This window comes from Gobius niger (genome assembly GCF_951799975.1).
Source record: "Gobius niger genome assembly, chromosome: 8".
NCBI lineage: Eukaryota > Metazoa > Chordata > Actinopteri > Gobiiformes > Gobiidae > Gobius > Gobius niger.
In genome coordinates, this window is record NC_136859.1 from 19,190,344 (window position 1) to 19,211,227 (window position 20,884).

At 40.7% G+C, this 20,884-nt stretch overlaps 1 protein-coding gene across 1 annotated transcript in view; it reads right to left on the reverse strand.

The window, feature by feature from the left end:
* Positions 1-20,884, reverse strand: part of LOC306967224 (RNA-binding motif, single-stranded-interacting protein 3-like) — a 130,312-nt gene that overhangs the window by 21,544 nt on the left and 87,884 nt on the right. The window contains exons 5-7 of the mRNA XM_079562154.1: positions 16,212-16,369; positions 14,352-14,431; positions 2,111-2,217 (exon numbers count right to left, since the gene is read on the reverse strand). Coding sequence (XP_079418280.1) covers positions 2,111-2,217; positions 14,352-14,431; positions 16,212-16,369 — 345 coding nt within the window. The remainder of the gene's footprint in view (positions 1-2,110; positions 2,218-14,351; positions 14,432-16,211; positions 16,370-20,884) is intronic.

The window sequence follows — 20,884 nt, forward strand, 5'->3', positions numbered from 1 at the left end:
CCTCTTGAATCATGTCATGTTTCTTTTTGCTTCAAAGTGATCACTACTTACAGTAACTGCCTCCTGGCAAGCCTCAAACCAAATTGAAGCAAACAGTAGTTTTGTAAGTCTACACATCTTTATTATTCTCCATCTTCCCTTTATCCAGCCTGCCTCCACACGCAATAGTCATTTGTACTTGTTCCACACAGGGCTCTGCTTTCCAAATTGGCGCATGAGTTGAAAGTGTGCCCTGATATTGAACTTTGCAGCAGTGTTTGCTTTTTCTCTACAAAATACTCTTTCAGAGCTGATTAGGGGAATACTGTATATTGTGTCAGAAAGAACACTTTACGAAGCCAGGTGCTAAATTGCGAGTAGAGCTCAAAATTAGCATTTGTGTATTTTGTGGGAAAGTTTCACCTGATTTATACTGCTCGTTTTATTAGTGCTGCAAATGTGATATGTAAATGAGTCTACTGCATGAGCAGTGGCTGCGGACGGACAGCACGGCTCGCACATTGGAGACGCCCGGTAATGAAAGGAACAAATGAACAGCGGAACACGAGTCGTGTCTCCTTCAGTATCATCATCACGCCGTACGTGGAACCTGGGCATAAGGACTTAAAAGGACGCAGGACAGACCCTGAAAGCCGTTTCGTGGACAGCTGTTGTGAATCGCTCCAGTTCATTGGAATTAGGACAAGAGGCAAAGCAAAAGACTCGCGCAGGCAACATGTACTTTCTTTATAACCCCATACACCCTTGAAACAACACAAGTATCATTTTGTCTTCGTAAATGAGCCAGATACAAACATTTGAAAATGTTTTTAACGCCGTATCAGCATTATTTTATCCTGCACAAAAGTTTTGTGCAGTTTTATGCTGTGCATTTGTGATAAATACGACAAAACCTGCCAAACAATATCATTTGCATTTTCTCCGCCTTAAATTTTGCGCATGCGGACAAAATCGGCCTGTTTTGCATATTGAGTTCCCATGAACTCAACTGCACTTGCCTTTTGCTCCACTTGTGTTTGCTGGTGTGCAAACACAACAGTTATGGATTTACAACGGTCAATTCTGTGCAAGAATGTAAAATAATAAACATCAGGTTTAATGTGAAACCAGTGAAAACTCTTGTATTTGTGTTAAGCTTGCTCTTGTGAAATGAGTATTCTAACCTATAATGCCCTTTAAATTACGCATAATTGGCTTTGTTCATAAGTGTACAATAAACCACACTCAATAAAATGCTGTATCTGATTAACACATGTGCACCACTGTGGCGTCTTCCTGTTGTTATTACAAAACCTCCATTACAAGCCGGTTCTGTTTCATTTCACTTTCTCCACTCGGTGCTGGCTCGAGCTCCAGGAATTTCAATGTTGGGAAATTGTTTGAAAGTGCACTCGTCGTGTGGGTGGCAACGTTATTATTCACTTTCCCTTGTTCTGTAAATTAAAGCTTTGGTATCAACACCAGCAACTCGTGAACTGTATGCATTGTGCAACAGTCAATCTGCTTCCAATCTGCTTTCATTTCAGTCGCACATGACAGACTGGAGGTGGGAGTTTCAACAAAAGGAAAAAACAACTTGGCTTTGGGGTCTTGCAGAAACCTTATATTTTACATTTAACAACCTTAATATTTGCCAGCTTTTATCCTGTCAGAGGCATCTCCGATTTGGCACGCACTGAGTTATTGGAAATGAATCCTGATAATGACCCCGCAGGGAGCCCTGTCAGGCCTCAAAAGCTTTGTTATAAAATGTAAAATGGGCATAATGTCAGGCAGAACATGGTTTTTAAATGTACAAATGGGGTTTTCGGTGCCAGCTACAATACAATAATGTCCGCAGAGGTGTGGGCAGTACAGCCAGTGACACTTTAATTGTAACTACTGTAGTCAAGAGAGTATTGTGCGCATTTAAGTACTGCTACAAAGACAGATCAGAAAAGTATTATGTACTGATGTGCCATGGGGGTGTAGTGGCAGAGTTAGCTTTAGCTAGAATTGTAAAATAAGTAGTTTTTGTTGTGTCATTATTGAATATATGCACTGAAAGATCTGGGTGTTTATGACTTATGACTATGCTTGAGTGTGATGATTAAATGCACACGAGTCTCACCTCTCCGTCCCTTGTCCACGGTCGCCCATTTTGGGGATATTTGACCTGTGTCTGCCTCTTCTTCTGGCCTCCGTCAGCAAACTTACACAGCAGTGGCTCTGCAGGGGCTGCCCACAACACAAGGACAAACACAGAAGGATTCATCAGATTAATGACTGCAAAATGTTCCACTTCATGCATTAGGAGGAATGTTTAAAAAAGATAATATGGTAAAATGCTGGGCTGTGCATAAGTTCAAAAAGTACGCAAGTCTCTTCCATTTATCTATGGTGAAATCCTGATACGACAAAAATCATCTTGGCATCTCTGCAACTCTCTACAGCCAGGAAAACAATGCCACTGGCTAGTCATCAGAGAACTTCAGGTCGAGTTAAAAATGGGGGCAGAGGGGTGGGGGTGGGGGAACGTTCCTACGCTAAATAAGTCGGCTTGACCCGAGGCTGTCAGTGTGATTGCAAAGACAACAGCTTCTTTGGACTTCGGGGAAAAAGAAAACCTTGATTACAAATTGGATTAGATGACCGTGACCTCCCGCACAAAGTTGAACAAACCTGGGCATAAACCTGAACAACTGCAATCGCTGATGCTACAGGCTGCAGACCAAACAGGAGGAAGACGGATTTTGCTTTAAAGGAAAAAAAAAAAAAAAAGTTCTTGTTGCGCGTTGGTTTATTGGATTTAATAGCATATCAGTACAATTTGTTCGAGAGCAGGGGAGCGTGAATAATGCCCTTTATTTCTGGGAAACGCTTAAGCATCTGCCCGAGTCAACAAACAAAATCAGAAGTATTGTTATCCAAACATGAGCCAGACCCAGAGCAGAGATAAGATGTTGGTGGATGGATTATGGAGTCAGACGGTCGACAGTCAGAAGTGATTTCTGGCACTGAAATGCAAAAGAACAGAGCGCATAAAATATTGCTTTGAGGCGGTATTATTCATTTTTGTCCCCATCAGTTGTATATCAAATAGAATAAATGAACCGGATTGCATAAAAGTAAAAAGCGTTTAAAGCAAATATCACTGTTAGCACTATGGCACTATTGGTTATAGAGCTCGGGAATGTGATGTCAAATCGCTAAGCATTATGGGATTAGCACCAATTGTAAACTAATGTAACTAACTAATTGTAAACATTTTAAAAGTTAAAATACTGGAGTTATTGTTCACATTAAAACACTTGGACACCGCAGTGTGTTAGATGTATTTACCAGCAGTGACTCAGCAGGTAAAGGAGTTGTTCCATGGCTTTTTTCTCCACTTTTTATACTGTTTTTAGCTAATGTTAGTCAATGGAAATGTATGCTAACAGCTGCAAAGATGGCGGATCTCCATGGTAACTGTGGAATTTCCCGAACTCTATTGGCTACAACTGATACCGAACTGTCACCAGTTTTGGCTCTCACCGCTTTAAAAACACAACTTTCACCAATTAAATCGAAGTGGCTATCAAAATTCCGCGGCTAGCAACAGCATGCTAAAGCTAGCGGCAACATGCTAACGCTAACGTCAACTAATCAAGTCTGGGACAGAAACTCTGATTTGATCACCTAAAGTAGCCTAATAAATAAATTCTGTTTGTATTAATGCTGTTAACTTGCATAACTGATCTAACATATTTGTTATGCACAAGTTGTAGTGATCAGATCAATTTATGTGAGCTGTTCATAATGTAACCAAATTAATAGCTCTCATATCTCTCATGTCGAAAAATCCAGTTATTCTTGGTTAATGTTTTCCCATTACAGTTTAATAGTTAGCCTACAATTGATAACATCTTGTTTGCAAGAGAAAATTAGACTTTATTGATCTCACACTGGAGAAAAGAGGACCATTTTTTTCATTCACAGTAACTACATCTCTCTTCTCTAGTCTCTTGGTATCAGTTTATATCAGATTTCGGCAGACACACAAACCCCCAGTATCGGTATCGGAAGCAAAAAAGTTGGTGCATTTCTAGGCAAAATGGATATTATTCCAGCACTTGCAGCATCTTATACTGAGTCAAATACAGTAGACAGTTACAGCTAGAGGGAACCATAACAAATCAGTGATGGAAATGATACAGGCTCCATACAAGGTTACACTCCATACAAGGTTGACTTACAGAGCCAGTCTTAAACTCAGTCCTGTTCATTTCATTTTCTTATTTATTTCTACAGAGCCCACTTTAATACAAAAAAGGCCATTTCAAAAAGCAGGTGGTAAAGTGGAAGACCATCTTGAGCCCTGACTTGTAATTACAGTCTGTGAAAGACAGTGTCAACAAGAGATCTATTCAACTCAAGTTCTCTTCTTACACACTTGACCCTGATATTGGTGAGCCTCCTCATGTTATGAAAGACCTCTTACAAGCTCCTTTAATAGCGGTACTAAATGTTTCATAAAAGAGCGGACTAATTACCTGTATCCTCTTTCACCGCAGCAAAAAGAATCAAGAGTGAGTGAAAGAGCAAGAGCAAAGCAGGCAACGGTTTCACAGCAGCGGAAGTGAAAACATACAGTATAGATCAATGAAACAAATAGGAAAAGGAAGGCTGATTAAAAAGGTCTGTGAGCATATTCCATTTTACATCGCTTTGTAAGGGATAGGTTAAGCTTTGTTTTTGTCTCGATAAGAACGTGCACGGCGAGACCTCTGTAATTCATTGTTTCCTTATTTTCCAGACATTTACCCACAACCAGTTTGAGACCTTCTTGTTTCATCAGAAGTTGCCATCGCGGACCAGACATAGGGTGATTGGGCAGATTTTTCTTACGCTGAATCTTCTTCCAGTCACAACAGCAACATTACTTTTACTGGAGTGGCCAATGGGGATATAGGACAGAAACACAGTATGCGCTCAGGCTGAGATCGAATTGGCAACTTTCTGATTCCTCGATCAATACTTTTGCACTGTTGTGAAGCACCTTATATTTACTTCCAGTTCTGGCCGCAATCATTTAGTTGGTGAAGCAGGTGTGAAATTTGGTAAGGTAAGGTTTCAGAGTCCTGGGAGCAAATGGGCATAAGAGATTGTTTGCTTGTATGGGCTGAGGTAAAGCATAACTAAATGTAAAAGTGACTTGGACATTATTGTTAAAAAGTAGGATAATTACAGTAATTTGCTATACTGCCCCCTGCAATTATCTATTCTGCACACACTCAAATCTATAGCACTCAATGCACAAAGGAAATATATGTCCTTAGGTCCCGACAGTTCAGGCTTTTACAGATGGGTAATCTCCTGAGTGAGGTGTCTAAATGGGTTTTGTCAAAGTATGTGGTCCATCAAAAAACATTTTGTTCGCTGCGTATTGATTTAGTTGCATTACGTGTGCGTGATGCATTGGGATAACCTGAGTGCATCATCTCAAAGTTCATTCAAGTTCAAATGTTTTGAAAAGTGTATTATGACAGTAAATAATTCCTGGACTGACAAGGACTTGGGCAGTATCAAGGTCTTTTATACATATTCACTAGTGCTGTGGCCCATTAAAGAAACACACGCCATAAAATATATGACTTGCATCATAATAAAAATAGTTATATGTTTTGGCAAACCAGCCTCTTGACAGTGACCAGTTTCAACAATGGTGTAGGGATGCAATATGTCTTTCAAAGGTGATCAAACCAGTAACCCTCCAGGCATTTTGCCTCAAGCTCAGTGCTACATTCTCAAACTATTGCTCAAAAAGTAATCCTTGACCGTTTTTGGCCTTGGAATCCAGCAAAAAGCAAATAACTCAACTTCGAGCTAATCTTTTATTGCTAGCATTGAACATCTTTTGAAGACGAAGATCCTGTGACATTGCCTTAAAGCGGAACTAAGTAACTCATGCCCCTAGAGGCCATATGCGCCACTGCAGATGTGCTCATTAATTGTCTGTGAGAGTAAATACTACGCTGACAGAAAAAACAAAGGGAGAGAGGGATATTGTACATCCAATTACACAATGGAGATATATTTTTTCACTGAAACTTGGGTGTAAATACTGTTTAAGTGGCGCTAGCACGCAGTTAGCTTTGCCCGTTAGCCTGTTAGCTTCTTCTTCATGATTCCATTAGTGTGTATTGGCGCCTCCAACGCGTAGGCAGCGAAGTTGCAATTGTGGTTTTCTGGCCAGAGACACCAGAGAGAGATGAAAGCCCCCCCAATCATCCCATTAACACTTGTATTACTCCCAGAGGGACTACGAAAAGGATTTATTAAGGTCAACAAGTTACTTAGTACTGCTTTAACCATTCTGCTTGAAACGAGACCAAACCTGCTCAACCCATGTCCATAAATTTGAGCCATCTATAATTACAAATAATCTAATAACAGCTTTAATTTAAGATGAACGTTTTGTGGAATTGAATGAATGCAAATTATTAAGGCAGACAAATCTCCCTGGGTATTTTTCTTTTAAACATTGATGCTACATGCCTGGATTGCCTTTTGCTTAATCCTATTACTTCATTCTAATCTGACATGCTAGATTACCGCAGCGGTTACATTTTACGTTTCAGACACAACACACAGAGACACAACCCTTTTAGAATAAGCCTGCGTCATGTCTAACAATGAAATACCAAAATGGTCCTTTTCTTATGTAATATAAATTAGAGAAGTGAAGAAATCGTTGTTGTTTCTGTCAATATTCACCTTCGGAGGGATGGGATGTCTTCCATTACTGGCATAATTACTCAATATTGGAAAATGATCAGCGGATGCCAGGGATTCAGTGGGCCATGAATGGTGAAAACATAGCCACTGGCAATTAATAAATCATCTTAATATGAGCTGGTTTAAAAAAGAATATATTAGACATTGTATAAAAGCAATTTTACCTACTGGCCCGTTAAATCCATTAATCTCTTTAACTCAGACGTTATTTGTGGCGTTTTTCCCACAAAGCCCCATTGGGAACAAAGCGTTTGGCTCAAAATATGCAAAACACCTTTCACTTACAGCCCACATTCACAAATTGATGCTATTATTACATTGTTATCATTATACATATTACGCCTTGAGGTGACGGATTTGCGATATCATGCATGTCAACGCCGTCTGAATTCCTAATGGACTTGACAAGACTCACATATTAACACGAATGCCTGAATATTTCTACCGACTTACAGTATATATAGAGATCTTATAGAAGTGCTGAGCTAGCCTAAAGCAATGAGAACAGAGAGAGAGAGAGAGAGGATCGTCTTCGGAAAGAGCATTAGATTAATTATTCGGCTTCTACGCGGCGTCCTATCGGGGTCCACACAAGAGGCCTTTAAAATGAGAAGGACGTTTTTAATTGTGAGTTTGACCTGCGCTTTCCCTTCCTCTTGTGACAATCTCAAACGGGCTGATGAATCACAACAAAGCAATTAGCAGTTGTCCCATTGATCTTTTTTTTGTGAATAAACTTTATCTGAACCAACAATAGGCCCTTTGCCACCATGAATCATCGGCCTATCCCCCTGCAACAAACTTCAGGTCCTCCACTGCATCCGTGAATCTCTTCTTTGGCCTGAGCCCTTGTCATCGCACAATACAATACAATAGAAAGAAACGCAAATGTCCGAATAATTCTCAAAAACAAACATCAATCAACCCTCGTGGAGTCCATTAAATGTGAAATGGACTGAACAGAAACAAGAACAGTGTGGCGCTCATTCCATGTGGATCTTGCGCTGAGCTTTTTGAGAGCGCTTCACGTTCATTTGAAAACGTGCACAAAAAGGGTTGATCCTACCGGCTGACTTCACATTTGCTAAGTATTTCGAGATCAAGAATTGGAGACAGGTCCCTAGGCACTGCTCAGTTCACCCACTGCTTTTGACAGGTTGCCACAGCGGCACTGGATGTCAGATGCAGAGAGTAAAATATCCCTGCGGGAACAATAAGCATCTGAATTCTACGACCATTTTCTTCGTCTTGTTGCCCATGTCTAAACGGTGCAATCCTTGTTCCTCAAACACGTGTTTATTGAGACTTTAAGGGCGTAAACAGCACCCTCGTCGATAGCTACAGAAATGGAGACATGCGACTTCTACGGCTACAAGTTGCTTTTTATACAAGTTGCACCGAACGGAAAGGAAAAGGGCAGAAGCGATTAGAGGACAAAGGCTGTGTTGGTGTTTGCAATATCTATTTACACAGTCATTTGTCGAGACTGATACTGCTGATATTTGCTTTAAATCCTTTATTCGATTATCACTACGTCGAGGGCTGAATGTGAACATAGTTGTCCCCGTGGATCCTTGGCTTTTGTCGGATCGAGGAACAAACTCAATATGCTGTAGATGCAAAGAGGGAACATGGAAGATGAGAAAAACAGTGAGAGATGTTGACAGTAAAGCCACTGGTACCGTTGTGTAAAGGTGTTTCGGTGGAAAATAGCGATCTGAATTGGATTTGTGGTGTCGAGATTGTGGACACAGGTAGCCGGGCGTGAGGAGACAGGCGTGGAGCTCACACTGTTCGCACTCATTGTAGCGGTGGGACTTCGCAGACCACAGCGGGGACATATAAACTGTTAAAACACCAGCCAAGGAAACAAATATATCCATCCCTGCTATGGGGGATACGGGGGGTGGAGTGCACAGGGGGAAAGGGCTCAGATAAATGCAGCATGTTGGGAATGTGCTGGAAAAATGCAATATTCGACGAACCAGGTGGGCCACTCACACCTGTACTGTACGGTAGTGTTTTAGACCAGTTTGGAAAGCAGCAAAGTTGATATTTGATGTGTTCATATGACAGGCTACAAAATAGATCTAGCCACTACCATAAATCATTTTGAGAATATAATATGTGGATAACGGCACTATGTCTTTTACCACTGCAATGATTGCATCTTTGTCGACCAACACGTTATGGTCATTTGTCCTTCTAAAGGGCTTGGTGTTAGAAAAACTGAAACTTGAGCTGCAGTGACACTAGACAAAGTGCACTGGTGACGTCATAGTGTGCGCACTAAGCCTCAGTTGCTCTTTAGCCGTACGCTACAGAAAGGTCAAGGGAGTGGAGGCTGTGAATTGGAAACACTCCCTGGATCAACTTGGTCGAGAAAATATTAGTATGAAAACTAGATAGACTCTCAATACTTTGTTATTGAGAGAGAATTCCGGGCCCTTGAGCAGAGTATGTAATGATGAAAGGTCATGAAGGGAAACAAAAATATGCAGCATGTTTAGTTTTAGAGGATTTTTCCCCATTGCAACATTTTGTAGGAATGGATTTAGCTCTTACGATCTGGAGGCTATACCTTCCATATAGGCCAATACCTACCAGCCATCATTGTTAGGTCAGTGCTTTGAGAGAAGCTTTTGCAATATGTGGTTCAGTTTTATCCTGGCTATAGGACCACACAATGATATTATTCCCCCAAGTGAATTCAACGAATAGACAAATTAAGTAAGAAAAAAAGATGACAATGGAGAAAATGAAACATGAAACCCGTCTAAAACATCAGTGTTGATTTCCCCAAGTGTAAAATTGCAGAGGCGGTATGCCTGTTTGTTTACCTTGATACGTGCTGAGTAAACTTGAATACACAAATATCAGCCCTCGACGAAATGAGACACACTGATACTGATTCTGTGGCAAATGAGCTCTTTACGAGAAGATAGGGAGGGCTTCCTACTGGCACCGACTCCGCGCTTCACGGTAGGGAGCCAGGACATTATCGAACAAGCAGCACTGAGCGGCAGAATTATGGTCTATAGTAAAACACACTGTGAGCATTTTATTTACACCTGGCTGGACGGCTGGATCTGCAAGACAAGTACCAGCTATAGGAAGCATCAAGTAATTCAACAAGGTTAGTCTCGAGACAAAAAGATGTTAGCAATAAAATGTGAGACCTTCCAGTCGTACGGGGAGAGTGCAAAACCCTGTGCCACAATTTGCCAATTGCAAATATAATACTCTATTCCAGATTGGACAACAACATCTTGTATTATTCATATTCAAGAAGTCTGCACTTTTTCCACACAATATCAGTGAAAGTCAGTGTCCAATGTACAGTTTGTATGAAGAAAGTAGCCACGACGAAAGGCAGAAGTCGCCACACCGTCGATCTATGGGCTTCCTCATAACGAGAGTTGATGGAGGCCCCGGTCATGTGATCAATGCACACATTAATCTCACAGCCAGAGTGTGAATTATTACCTTTTCCTGCCAATACATCAGAGCGGACGGACAGACTAATCAGGGAAACCCGCAAGCCACCGGCGTACCATCAAGAGATAACATTTTTGACAACAGATTTCTTACATTTGTACCAATTTCGATACCGACTGCTGTTGTCCTAAGCGTAATGGTGTGAGAGCATCAGCCGGACCATCTTTGACACAGACAGACGGGGGCATAAATCAGATGAGTTTGACGTCAACAAGACCTGACACGCCTTTTTTACAGTGAGATCAGTCACAGTGGGCAGGACCCTGGCAACTGAGACGCACCATATATCTGTACCAATAAAGAGGTCATCCACTTGGAGAGGAGGCTAAAACGTGTCTTTTTGTATTCCTGTTATTCAGGAAAAGACTGTTCGACACCTCACTGTAATCTGCACTCTAAGCAGGTTTCTAATGCGCAATAAATGAGCATATACTTGTGGCAAATCCATATATTTGTATCCACATTTGAAAGCAGCTATTTTATTTATTTATTTATTTATTTATTTATTTATTATTTAGCATGCTGTTTGGTGATGCAAACGTTGCTTTTATCCATTGCTGTTTTATTCTGTTTCAGTTATTCAGTTTGTTCTGCACTGCAGTTTTTTCGTGAGTTTTTTTGAATGACAACTACGTAAGTATCACGTAATTAATCGTGATCATGAGGATATTATAAGGATGCCATGAATTCACCAAAACCTTCATGAAATGAGGAAAAATGTGATCAATTAATCGTGATAATGAGGATCATGAATGTACATCATGACTCATGATTGTGTCCCCACAACAAGTGTTTTTTTTTTATTATTTCCTCAAATTTGACTATTGTATTGATAAAACAATTTGAAAACGTGTTTTTCTGTGAATTATTGCATAGTGAATAGGCATAATAAGTGCATAACTATTTGCTGTTTTTATCATATTTGTTTGTGGTTTTTGTTTATGGTTTCAAATTATACAAAATAACCCTATATTGACACAATTCTTTTTTAAAATTATATTATGTGTAACTGAAAAGTATCACTCCTCATTTGTAACTGATTAAGAAATTATTGAGACCATTGAGGACCAACATAGAAACAAATTAAAACATAACATCATAACATCTTTCACAATTCCACTCTCATAAAATAGGGTCTATACAGATTAAGAACCAAAGCATAAATCAAATTATTGAACCAATATCCTAAATGGTATCAAACTACACATGACCCCGAGCACCATATGAAATCCCATAGTTTGAGGACCAAAGCTTGAATGTAAGTCTCTGCAGAAATAGTACAAGTTGTTTTGGTCGATCCATTTGTACTGTACAGAATGGAGTTTTAAAAGGAAGAAAAAAACATATAGACATCACTTTAGTATAAGTGACACAATCATAATGAAATCATGAATAAGATAAGGTTTAGCTGATGATGAGGTCAAGTGTTGTACTTAATATTAAGCAAAAAAAGAATCCTTAAAACTGAAAATGAACTTTGTGATCATGATTAATTCATGTTTTTGTACAGAATTCACAACATTGTGGTGAATTCATCATAATCTTGATGAATTCATTTCATGTGAATGGATGAATTCATCAATGAATTCATGAAAATCAAGCATGTGTATAACCCTTACTGTTACCCATTTAAACTGAACAACATGTTTCTGCATCTCACAAACCTTTATACAGATCCTGATTAACAAGCATGAACTTTCAGACTGCAAAGCGAAGTTAAGTGTCGATACTTTCAAGTTCACTATTGATATAAATGGTTAATAGCACGAGGCAAACTTAACGCAGCAGTAGCAGCAGTTTCACAATTTATTCTAGAGGGGCAAGTATTTTACACCTTCACCTTTACACCTTCCCCTTATTAGATCCAAACATTACACAAGGGCCCCCAGCAATGCCCTCCAGCGAGCCCTGGACCTCACTCTGAGAACTGCTGCTCTGCACCAATGAAAGAATAAAATGGAAATGTGTCTCTAAATTCACTTTAGCAGTAGCATTTTAGTTAATGCTTTATTGTTGAATAATGGAGTACAGTACAGTACGTGCAGGCTGCTGTGTTATCTAATAGTTTCATAACATGTTTAGTGTCCAAATGCATTGTCCTGCTTAAAGTTTTTTTTGTCTGTTTCGCTTCACTGCCTAAATGTGTGCGTGTGTGCATGTGTGTGTGCGTGCGTGCGTGAGCCAATCCACAGTGCTATATCTTCCAAATTATACTGCTGGGACACTGGGCCTGCTCGGTCTGTCCTTGATTTTCTATTTTCCCTCCCTAGCACCATTCCTTTTCTCTAAGTCTCCATCTGATAGCTCTGTATCTCCATTGCTGCTTTACCATTCTGTCACTTTGAGTCTGCTAGTCCCCTGCTCAGCTCTTTCTCCTCTCCACAGTCCGTCCTTTCTTTGTTCAACCATTTCTAGCCACAATTTCTACATTCTTGTCTCCACAGTGTGTTTTCTTGTCCCCATTTTTACTGGCCCGGCCAGTCAGACTACACTTTTTGTCAGCACTTTTCTAAGACGTGTAGTCGGGTAGAAGGTGTTATCTCCATGAGTTCTGAACCCACCATGGTCTGTCCAACATGGCAGCTAAAGAATTTAACAAGAAATAACAACAAAGAAACATACATCTATGGCGTTAGCGCCTCATACTTATTAAATTGGTTGTTGTGCTTTACAGATAATCATTCTTAATAATTAAAACTTTTAGAAAGAATTGGCTTTTTGGATCAGTAAAGGTTACAGAGCCATGTATTCGACAATATTAACTTCCCGAACATACTATACACTGCACACATCCAAACCAAAAACAATCTTTCACCCAGCTAGGCACGAAGGGTCTGCACGCTGCACTGTGGTGGCACTACATAGCTCATGGCGGGGTGTATCAGCAGCTTTGAAGGATGGATTGTAGGGACAGTGTTTCCTTTTGTCCATTTGATGTGGACATATAGTACATTCAGAACTCCTACAGCATTTTGAAGTTTCCTTTTTTTTCTTACAGTCCAACTAAATCCTCTTTGTTTTTCGTACAGGAAAAGGAGACTTGGCTTTTGGTGGGACCGGCTGTGGCAGATTGTTGCTATGGGGAAACGTCTGTCTGTGTCGCATACATGTGTGTTTTTTTGCCGATGTGTGTCTTGTTTGGTTAAGGAATTAATCACTCGGATCTTTCCTCTAAATCAACACAAGGTTGTCTAAGACGGGGCACGGAGACGGAAGAGCAATATTGATGGAGCGGATAAGATATTAGTCACACTATTTTCAGAATGCAGCAGAGACACAAGTAATGGGGGCTCTATCTGAAAGAACAGACTGCAGTCAAATGTTGCGAAAACCGAATAAATACCCAGAGCCTAAAATGTGCTTAGTACTTTGCATGCATACGTTGTGACCTAATAGATTCATTGGCCACAGAATACCCTAGCCTCACAAGCGCAGCATATTTAATTTCAGCTGCGTAACAATACAGCCTAAGGTAATATTCATAAAACCACAGTGTAATAGAGAAAAAAAAAGGGGCTTGCCGGTCCGCTCTGTAGGCAGTACATGCAGAAAACCATATGTTCTCAGCACCAGAAACCACGAGCAACAAGGCAACATCAGATTCTATTAACGTTACATCAAAGAGGGCACATGCTCCACCTACTACATTAGCGTGACACTCCGGGGCCTGAACGCATTACGATCCATTGCTGAGTGCATGTGAAACCATTACAACCTTAGTTACATTCATAGCTACAGCGCATTTGATAACAACACGGGATGGAAACTATTTACGGCGGTTTACCTTTGAATGTTTAAGAGGCCGACTTGTGTTGCTGCCTGAGCGCTAAGTCACCTATGGGAGAATCCATACAACCACAAACGAAAAGGCATCCAACTTTTTTAGGCCCAAACATTGTACTACTTGGGCTTGGAAGAGATTGAAAAAAAAAAAACGATGTAGAAATAGTAACTATATGCCAGCATTTTTTTCGGATCTGTTGATGGAATTGGTGCTGTTAAGGAGCCAATACTTCACAGGATCTCACACATCTATCTATAAAACTTAAAGAGTACCGCCAACATCGAGCGCTGTTTCTCAGATCAACACCCACCTGTCATGCCTGGAGGAGTTTTCAGGAATTTCCCATTGAAATTCTGAATCACCACATCGCACTTTTCCGTCGACTCCATCCTATCGGGGGGGGGAGGGGGAGAAAGAGGAAGTGATATATGAATAAGTGCCTGTATGGCGCTATGCAGATACAGTATGTTAAATTCACACATCGCACACCACGCCATCCTGTTTGTACACGTACCGGAAATGACTGTGTACGTGTCGAGCAGCGAAATGTAAAAATGAGTTGTTGTTTTTTTTTTTCCTTTGAGGGTTTCCGTTTGCTTTGTCCTTATTTAAAAGCCTCAATCGGTCCGATGTGTTGTGTGTCATGTCCGCTTTGTCTGCCCCCTATTCAGCTCGCCTCGCCCAATCACTGCTCAATGACTAATTGCCTGCCAGGGCGCGGGAAGAAGCCAGCGCACGCGTGTGTTGGGAGAGACAAATGGTGACGAGACGGAGGCTTTGTAGAGGAGGTGTGCCGGGGTCTGGATGCTCCGCTAACACAAGCAGTGACCCTGAATGTAGCCTGACTGCATCCTAATCACTGGCACACTCCGCTGTAACCGAGAGGATCATACTGGCAGAGCAGAGAAAAGCAGGCCAAGGGTACAGCTATGTGGAGTGCTTTTATTACAGGTTACAGTCTGGCGAGTGAGGATGACCACCAGAGGGAAAAGACTATTTTGGTAAGTAAAATGTATGGGGCAGCATCTGAGGGAGTTGTTCACTTATTTTTAAACAATGTTGAGCACTGAAGCAGATCTTCCCTTTCAGCAGTAGGGCTGCAACTAACGATTATTTTGGTAATCGATTAATCAACCGATTATTTTTACGATTAATCGATTAATCGATTAATCGCTTGGCTGTGAAAGGTGCATGGAAATTGTATTTTTTTCAATTTTTTTATCACATAAAGCTAAAGTGGCGCCGCTTGAGGACACGTGGATGGAGTAAACTTAAAGTAAACGTTTGTAGGAGGCTCTTTGTGCTAATTCTGCTTTGATTGGACGAGACAAAGACAGATATTTATGAAATTTACGATGTACAAAACACTGCAGACCCTCACTTTAAAAAACAAAGTAGGTTTTCATCCAAAATAAATAATTGTCATGTCTTTTTTGCTCAATTTTAGTCTGTGTTTACTAGAAAACGATTAATCGATTACTGGAATAGTTGACAACTATTTTAGTAATCGATTAGTTGTCGATTAATCGATTAGTTGTTTCAGCCCTATTCAGCAGTGTAAAAGGCTGTGATATTTACACTGCCTGACCAAAAAAATGAAAAAAAAGCATGGCCACCTGGATTTAACTAACTGTAATGATCTAGGGTTGCTACAGTTAGTCAGGTCTAGATTCAGGAACAAATGTGCCCAATGTACGACCTGAACAACGTGAATGACCAGGTTATTACAACAATGGATTTTTTTCTTTCTTCTTGATGGCAATGCCAGGATTCATCGGGTTATATTGTGAAAGATGAGTTCATAGAGCATGAAACATCATTTTCATTTGGGATGTGCTGGAGAAGGCGTTGCGCAGTGGTCGCACTCTCCCAAAATCAATACAAGATCTTGAAAAATGAATGTAACACTGGATCTTTTGACACAGCGAATGGTGCAAAGGCGATCCAAGAAAATATTAGAGCGTGCAACCTTTTTGTTTTTGTGGCCACGTTGTTTTTTTTTGGGTCATGGCGTGTATATTCTTCAAAATGTCAGTTACGAGTATGGTAACATATGGTAACATAAGTATGGCCTATACTTTCAGAAGTACTTCAAACAAGTAGTAGTTTACCACGTCATACTCTCTTCTGGTTTCAGTGTTGTGGTTTCTCTGTGTGGTGGTCTGTGTACCTTGCGAAGCCGACTCCTCTGCTGAGCCCGTTGGCGTCTCGGAGTATCCGCGTGGAGATGACGTGACCGAAGGGCTTCAGCATGTTCTCCAGCTCCTGCTCATCCATGGACACAGGCAGGTTGGAGATGTACAGGTTCGTCGGGTCCTGCTCTTGTTGCTGTGGAAGAGCAGACACTGGGATGAGCTAATCTTATAAAAATAACTCAACAGAACAAAGGCCAACATGAACCTCTTCTGGTCTAGAAACCGAATGTCTGAGCTTGAGAATAAGAAGGTAATACCAGTAGTAGGCAATGTTTTCATACATTTTCAGTAGAAAATGTTTGCTGGGAAAAGCTTGCGTTTGCCTAAAAATGGTCTCATGACCCACTTTTGAGTCCCGGCCAGCCAGATGAAAACCATTAATGCAAAGTCACATGTAACAGCGCCTGTGCTTAGCTTCCAGTCTAGAGGATGCTCACAGGTAACTGAGGATGCTTCTTCGATGAGACTTGGTGTGGATTTATTTTTATTTTACATTTGCTTTAACATCCAACTATACACAAAAGTCTTACGGTTGGACAAAGGAATAAAATGTACATTTCATTCAAGCGATTCAGGTAGTGGATACATCAAAGGTTATGCAGCCATCTGCCCGTTCTATATTTATGGCAATTCAGAGTGGATGAGAGTTTAATGAAAAGAAAGTTAATGCTTTAAAACCCTGAAGCAAAGAGGAAAGCCCCACAGGATCTACAGATTATGTTAACAGAAATACACTGAGCATCTCCACCCCAGGGAAAAGGCCTCCCCCGTGTCTGATACTACGGTAGTTTACAGTGATAGAGAGCAACATGCTTTAAAACATGTTAAAAACAATTCCACTTCATTTGCTTGATGTTAATCATGCATTGGCTTTTCAGGTGATATATGTGATAAAGCACATTTTGTACGTCAAACAATATCATTCTCATATGAACTTTGATAAAACATAAAGTAAAATAGTTTTTTTAGGTGTATATTGAAGATCATTGCCTCAGATATCTGGTGTTTTGAACAGTGAAAATCAGTCATCTATTCGATATTGTTTACTTTACCAGCCTGGAACAGACTTTTGCATGAATAAACACAGTGAAAACAATACATCCCAGCACATGGTTGACTCAGGGAATAGTGTCTTTTTGGGTTGGATGATTTTTTGATTTTTTTCCCCCCATTTGACTCATTGGATGCTTGAATACTGTTTCTACAGTGTGGGCATTAATGTAATAGAGTGGAAACCTAGCAGACCATTCACATATTGTCCTTTAGTAAATGTTCAGATTTGATCACTTCTAAAATGTGTGCTTAGTTAATGAGAGATTCATCTGTGCAATTAAGTATATCAACAATGCACATGCGTATCTGCTATACATGTGAATTTGAGTTTGAGATTGTAAATTGCACAGTATATGGGAAGATCTCTGTGATTAATGACCTATCGAGACTGACACTCTTCTCTCTAAGTCTGACGAAACTAGTGTGTATGATCTCCGTTAAATATCGTCTATGGACAGTTGGTCATGAGCTACTGTCGACCTTTAGAAACCTTCTTTGTGTTTTCTTTGTATAACATTTCTTGTGTGAGGGACCAACAGTGTGCGGCCATTATGAGCAATATCTTCCATAATGCACAACTGCAGACAGCCCCGACCGCAGGTACATGGCTCCCCTCCCACACAGAACACCTATAAGTCAGTTTCTTTATACTTTAGTGCATTTGTGTGTGCGCATTATGAAAGCTGAGGCACACACTGGCACCGGCATCAAAGGTGGGCATTCACAGGTAACAGCTGTGGAGTCTGCTATTGATTTGCAAGTCCAACTTAAGAAAACACTAACCTACAGTATTCTCCCAAACCGCGCAGATATAAATCCAAACAGGCTTCAAATGATATATATTTTTTCTCTGCGTCTAATGGTTGACTTATGGGCGGTAGTTCATTTGGATTGGCCTGTGCTGTGTATTTCATAAACAGAACTGTTCTTATATTTGAACAAAGCCGACTATAATTCATGTTCTTTGTGAGCCATAAAAAGATCACACTATAAAACAGTGGATTTCCTCCCCATGTAGCCAATGCGGTTACAAAATAATTTCAGACAATATGTCTCAAACAAAATCACACACCGCTTTGCCCAATTTCTTCTTCTTCTTAAAAAAAAAAGAAAAGTAGGTCAGATGTTTTGTTTCCCCGGCAAATTTCCATACCACAAGCAGTAACAAGGGACTTGGACACATTCATCTCTCCAGCAGAGGTTTATTGTGTGATTAATGGGAGTCTGAATTGTCTTTCCGCTTCTTTGGTTCAGAATTTATGCAATGCTGCTACTGAGTTTGTCTTTCTCTTCTCTAAATCAGCACATTGTGTCAATCAGGGGAAATCAAGACTGAAAATGAGTGAGAAGTGAACAGGGACAAACAGATGACGGGGCCTTGTTAAAACTCCATTACCATTGGTGGGTAGAGTTACTAGGTTGTAAATTGTGTACTTTAATACTTGGTTACTCAAGCAGAAGTCATTTTCTTCACATGTTCACAATATGTAAAAGAGCACGCTTAACTCAAAATGAACTTAGTAGAAGTGACTTTATTACAATATAATCATGTTATTGAAATTTTTAAAAAAGCATTACTGCCAATTAGAATAAAGTATACTTGGAACTGTCAGACTTTTCCCACCAAGTGCCAAGAACCACCACTGACCAAAATGATCGTGAGCAAATAAGCAGTGAAAGACAAACAAAACCCAGGCCTAAGCTGACCCTGCCCTCACTTGCATTACTTGCACAAGGACAGTCGCCGTGTGAGGTTGCGTGTCTTGAAGCACCCGTGGGTGAGTGAACTCTGCCTGACTTTGTTTCGGAGTTGCTGTTTTCTCAAAGTTGCTTCTGCTCTGCGTGTTGCAAATGACTCAGGCCTCGTTTCCCTGTGTTTCTCTGCCCTTTTTGTCTGTGCGTGTCTCTCTGCAACAGCTGCCGTGAGCTGGAAACTGTTTCGCACACCCCGCTTGTGTTGTGCCTGCCTGCCAGCCAGTCACTCTGCCTTTTCAGCCTCATTAAACCTCATTGCTGCATCGTTAAAGCAGGACACTTGCCTCTTAGCGCGCTACTTCCTGGTTAGCCCTACGTCGCATTGACACCTGTTGGAGAGCTGGAGGGAAGCGGTTAAACACAGGGAACGGGGACGGGAACAGTGGTGGAGCCAGTCAAGACAATAGGGGATATAAGGGAGATGCATAATGGGTTATAGCCCATAGCAAGTTTTCTTAATCTATTTACTTATTTAACAAGGACAAATTCAATCAGGCATAGTTACAAAGCAAAATTACAGCCCTCATACAGACTCCCCCACCTACACCCACCTACAGTACTGTACAAGGTCTTAAAGGAATAGGCCACCGTTTTTACATACCGAGATATGTTCTTACCTCACTTTAGCCGAGTTAATATATCCCCGTCCGGTCTTTGTCCGTGCGCTCTGTCACGCAAACGGAGCACATACGCAGCCTCTCCCACATGTCATATAGCTCCAAAAAAGTAACTCCTAAAGACTTCCCCGCTCACTTCCGTCAATAACCTTTAGGAGTTACTGCGCGGACGTTTTGCTCCTCGGATCATTACGCCTCACAATATAGTACCCCTTTTTATCTGCTTATAAAATCGACATGCTACATTTCTGTGTAAATATACTTTGCATGAAAACACTTCACGTAACTTTATTTAAATAGGGAACACGTAGAAGAGCTTGGTAGCTTCTATCGTGAGCTTTTTTGGAGCTATATGACATGTGGGAGAGGCTGCGTATGTGCTCCGTTTGCGTGACAGAGCGCACGGACAAAGACCAGACGGGGATATATTAACTCGGCTAAAGTGAGGTAAGAACATATCTCAGTATGTAAAAACGGTGGCCTATTCCTTTAATGTGAGACCAATTCATGGAGATACACATTTAAACTTACAGTAAATATGGTCTTAAAGGTACATTACGCAACTTTTTATGAGGAAAAAAAAGTTGATGTTTGTGCGTATTTGACCTTGTAGTGACCCAGTGGTCAGCATGGCGATTTTTCCAATATGGTGGTCTCTACAACGCTCCAGGATCAAATGCTTAGTTGGTTTTCTGGTGAAAGGGTCCATCAGCAGTGAAAACCTTCCAAATAATTGATCCTGGAGTGTCCTAAAGACCACTGTGACAGAAAGTAAAGGCGCCATGCTGACCACTATCTGCTCTATGAAATCATTATCTATCTACAGACCACTTCAAGGTCAAATACGCACAAAAATCAACCTTTTTTTCTGCATAAAACTTGCATAATGCATCTTTAAGCTTAATTGGTATGAATCCACAGCTTTGCAGTTCTGAGAAAAGGCTGACTGACCAAACAAAGTCCAGAGGAAGCGGCTCTGATTCATGGCACCTCTTGTGACTCTGTTGCTGTTTTGTCTCTGGATAAATGGACTTCGTGGCTCAGATTATTCATACATTTGAATAATAGTTTGAGAAAGCATAAATTACCAAAGCTTTCAAAGCTTGGCAATTTATACTCCTCAAGGATATTGCTGCGGTGGTGGCTGCTTTTTGCTCGGGATTTTTCTTGTTCGTATTGATCGTATACAGTGAACTGAAGGAGTGGTCAGGACCCCTGCTGTT